The sequence below is a fragment of the Elephantulus edwardii genome, unplaced genomic scaffold (genome assembly GCF_000299155.1).
Source record: "Elephantulus edwardii isolate Elephantulus edwardi_28Jun2011 unplaced genomic scaffold, EleEdw1.0 scaffold00079, whole genome shotgun sequence".
In the NCBI taxonomy this organism is placed as follows: Eukaryota; Metazoa; Chordata; class Mammalia; order Macroscelidea; family Macroscelididae; genus Elephantulus; species Elephantulus edwardii.
Window position 1 is genome coordinate 12,976,911 of NW_006399829.1, and position 4,771 is coordinate 12,981,681.

General features: G+C 35.0%; 1 protein-coding gene across 1 annotated transcript in view; it reads left to right on the forward strand.

Moving 5' to 3' along the window:
• Positions 1-4,771, forward strand: part of LOC102869190 (ADP-ribosylation factor-like protein 15-like) — a 651,283-nt gene that overhangs the window by 256,649 nt on the left and 389,863 nt on the right. Inside the window, exon 3 of the mRNA XM_006889569.1 lies at positions 350-409. Coding sequence (XP_006889631.1) covers positions 350-409 — 60 coding nt within the window. The remainder of the gene's footprint in view (positions 1-349; positions 410-4,771) is intronic.

Consider the following 4,771-nt stretch of genomic DNA (forward strand, 5'->3'; position numbering starts at 1 on the left):
GGAGGGGCAGCGCAGGAGGGGAAGACCCTCTATGAGATGAATTGATTTGGTGACTGGGGTAATCAGGATGGGCGTGTCAGAGGCAGTGCGGTTGGCGCAGGACAGAGCAGGGTTTAGGGCTGTTGTGCATAGGGTCGCTATGAGTCGCAAACGACTCGACGACACATAACAACACACAACTGTTGTATTTAACTATAATACATAACAATGTTTTTTTAAAAATCTTAGAATATAATGTTGAGTTATCATTTTGTCTTCAATACTTTTATGTATCTGTGGTATAAATCTGAACTTTAAAAATGAAATTTAGAAAGATCTTTTACTAATAATTTTTTTTTTCTAATTCCAGGTTTTAGTATAAAAGCGGTGCCATTCCAGAATGCCATCTTGAATGTAAAAGAACTTGGAGGTATAACTTCAAAATTATTTCTATAGTAGTTATTAACATGTTGCATATTAAAAACAAACCATAATGGTAATCTGTTAACTAAATTGATAACTCACTAGTATTTTTTCCTCTTAATATTATATACCTTACAAATACGTCTCTTTTTCAAAAATCGTTGAAAACTTCAAAACAGTAATAACTGTGTTCTCTTTTGAATAACTCAAAGAGCTTCACTGTTGCTGAAGTGTCATACACTATACTTGCTTTTTGTTTTTTAAGAAGTTTTTTTAAAATGGACGTACTAAGAAAATTTTAATATAATCGTTGGAAGAAGTTACACATTATGTGAGCCAAAGAGAAATACATTTTACGGCTGTTGATATTTATACTATAGGCTTGATTTTGTTAGATTTTGGGTTTTTTAGAATGTATTTGTCCTATTGATAATAAATCTTTGCCACTAGTTTCTTTGCTCGCCAAGCACATTTATTGGATAGGCTGTACCCCAAACCATACATCACTCACTCTCTCATTACACTCTCTGTCTGGCATTTTTTGGTTGTGTTTTATGTCATTCAAGGTCTTAACCCATGTAAATTGGTTAACAAAGAAATTAGTCAATTCATTGAACCTACTTAAATTCTCTAATGGTAGAAGAAAATAGTAAGTGCACTGGAGTCCAGCATCTTGGTGAGTTCAATGACTTAAAAAAAGTTCTCAGCCAACTCTTTAATAGCTTTGTCATCTTGCCTTTACCATGACATTTTTTTGTGTTTTGTTTTTTAATATTGCTCTGTGACCTGTGTTTAACTTCATGAAATTGAAATACCAACTTCATGCCATTTCAGTGCTGAGTGCCTTGTTATTTTTATCAAATAATATATTGGCTGGTTTTTCAGATGTTTTTATGTTCAGAGAGCTCTGTCTGGTACAGGTTTGCTTTTGTCCGTGTGTTTTATAGCTAGCTACTTTTGAATTTTATGGTATCAGTGTTTAAATTCAACCATGGTTAATAAATATGAATTTTTCTTTGAGACGTTTAGTTTTTTCATGTTGACTCCAAAAGTCATAAGCCATAAATATTCCTGTAATACAGTAAGATCTTTAGGTAATGTGTTTAAAACCCTGTGTTTCATTAGGTTGAATATTTTAATATTCATTTGCAGTTTCTTATGATTATTAACTTTTGGGTAGCAATAAAATTATTCCAAAATATTTTCTAGTTATTGAACATATTAAAAAAATCCATGAAATGTAGATGTATTGCTTGAGAATTCTGTTGGCTTGAAATGATTTCAACAAATAATTTCTTACTAGGCTAGACAAGAAACCTTTATTGAATACCCTCAAGGAGCTTGATACTGTTGATTAGTTGCAAAAGCATTTGTTAAAGATGGTATTTGATTAGAGGAAATAATGTGCCAACAGACTGATAGCCTCTATGAGCCCCAAAGCCTCCTGTAACCTGAGGCCAGAAGAACTGAAGGATGCCCAACTACGACTACCAGCCACAATTAACTGTCCAGATTAGAATGGGTAAATATGTATGCAGTTGTTGTATAACATCGAGTCAGAACTAAATCATCATTGACCCTCCAGGGGATTTTTAAAAGCAGTAAATTGCATGAGAGGAGATTGCCCATCTTTCTCCTGCAGAGCAACTGGTGGATTTGGACTACATGCCTTTAGGTTGGTAGTGCAGCTCTGTAACACTAAGCTACCAGTACTCCCTAATTATCTAGAACTTTTTTTTTAAATCCCAGCAAACCAAAACTAGATTTGTTTCCCTGAAAGAGACAAGAGGAACCTCTAAGACTGTTGTTGAAAGACCACCTGCTAACTTGAAACTGAAGACACTCTCAGATGCTGTTTTCCAGCCAATTTATAGACAGTCCATAAAACACACAACAACCTCTGGGCAATGTGTGTTCCTTAGAAAGCAATAGGAGACCAATAGGCAGCATTTGCCCAAAACCAAAGATAAGAAATAGGAAGGGACAGGGAAGCCAGGCCAATGGAAACAGGAGCCAGAGAAGAAAAGGGAAGTGCAGACATTCTGTGGGGATTGTGACTAATGTCACTGAACAATATGTATATGATTTAGTGATTGGAAAACTACCGTGTTATTTAAGTTCAGTGTTTAAAAATATACTCAATGTGTCTGAAAAATTAGAAAAAATGAACACTGTATATAATTTATGGTAGCATTGATTTGTGCTACTGAAATGCAGTGCAATCAAATAAGAGTGCTGTAGGATCCCAAGCAAAACTTCCTTTTACTGAAAGAACTATTCCCTGACATGTGCCAGAATGAAAATTACAATAGAGAGGATACCACTGTTTCAGTTAGGACATATTCTGTTATGAGGTGGAGAGTCTAATAGATGTAGTGTGTGTATTTGGTATTTCTCCCACCCCTCGTATATGTTAAAATGAAATAGAAAAGCAACTTTTTAGCCTAATCATAGAATCAATCCTCTATTCCGTAAATTTTAATGTCTGTTTTCAGTTGAAATACAGTTTCAAAGAATTGATTATGATTATTATTATTTATTATTATTAATCTTTATTAGACTCTGTGTGTCAATATCCATAGTCCAGGCAACAATCCTGTCTCCTGCATTCGGATCCTGAAAGGATTTACTCTAACTCTTCCAAGTCTCCTAATGTGTTGACCCATTTTCCCTCATTTCATTTATCTTTCCCATACATCCCCATTTTACAGAGTTGTATCTGTTTCAACTGCACTATACCAGCTATGGCTGAACTTGTTCTAACTGGTTTTAAAGCATTGCTATAAAAAAAAAATAAATAGAAGAAACTATTACTTAATCTCTAATGATTGTAACTGCTTATGGAGGGACATCAGCACAAACTCTTCAGTTTCTGTCCTGTTCTGCAGCCACATGATCTTATACTCAGTTCTAATGGTGGTGGTTGTGGTGTCAAGAAAGCACAATGTTTGCACAAGTCAGACAGTCATTACTAGGAAAGACTATTGTAACGGACCACGAGATAAGCACCAGGGAAGGCTTCTTTGTGATTCTATCTATTACTTATTGTAGGCTTAGGACAAATAGCTGATCCATATAAGGACATTTCTTAATAGTGCTCAGTGAACTTCCCCCCTGATTATTCTTTCAATCAGGAGACATTTTTTTGAAGCTCATTTAAATATCCTCTCTTTTAATGTTATATAATTCCTCTAACTTTTCTTTTTTTGGATTTTTTTTTCTTTTGCATGTCATGCTGGCATTCTCAGTGGACAGATTGACTCATCTTCCAAAAGATTTTTCTCTCTCTCGAATAACTAGTCTATGCCAAGAATTTGAAAGATAGCTACCTGGCCAACTGACTGTAAGAGATGAGTATATTTGTCTGTATTCTAATGAAAAGAGATTTAACGGAATACAGACATTATTGAACAATGTAATTAATATCACATGAAAGTAAAGTCTTGCCAAAAATCATTCAAAAACAGTGGCGGTAGTATATCCGAAGGAAACTATCAGAAGTTCAAATTCAAGTTAACAGTGTGGAAAGACTATAGCTGGTGATGTGGGAAGGATCTTGGCTGAAAGCAGAAAATACCAGAAGGATGTTTTCCTTGTGTTTTGTTGACTATACAAAGGTGTTCTGTTGTGTAGTTCTAAGAAATTCTAGATAGATTTGCAAAACAGTCATGTGGTTTGAATCCACCAGCTGACCGATGAGAGAAAAATAAGGAATTTCCTCTGTGCGATGTCCATCCTTTGAAAACCCACTGGAGAGTCAGCTGTGAGTTGATTTCAACCCAGCGGCAATGAGTTTGCAAATAAAAGGGGTTTCCAAAATATTCAGTTGTCCTCACACAGAACCTATAAATAGACCAAGAGGCAGTCATTCAGACAGAAACAAGGAGATTCTCTATGGTTTCTAAATCAACAAAAGTGTGTGTTATTGCTGTTTCCTTTACTGTACTTACTTGATTTGGACAGTAAGCAAATAATCCAAGAAGTTGGACTCCGTGTAGAAGAATATGGCAGCAAGATTGGAGGAGGGCTCATTAGCTATAGTACGGAGATGGCACAGCTTTGCTCACTGAAAAATGTAGAAAACTTAAAAAACTGACTGAGAAAGATCAAAGATACATACTGCTTTCAGTATGGATTACACCTCAACTGAAAAAAAAATCAACACCACAACTCAACTGGATCAATAGGCAACATCATAATAAAGAAAAGATAGAAGGCATTCAGGATTTAATTTTATTTCAATTCACACTTAATGGCCAGGGAAGCAGTCCCCAATAAATCAAATGACATTTTATTTTGGGGAAAATCTGCTGCAAGAAAAATCCCCCCTGGTTTTTTTTTTTAAATTTAGGTTGTTTATTTTTCATTT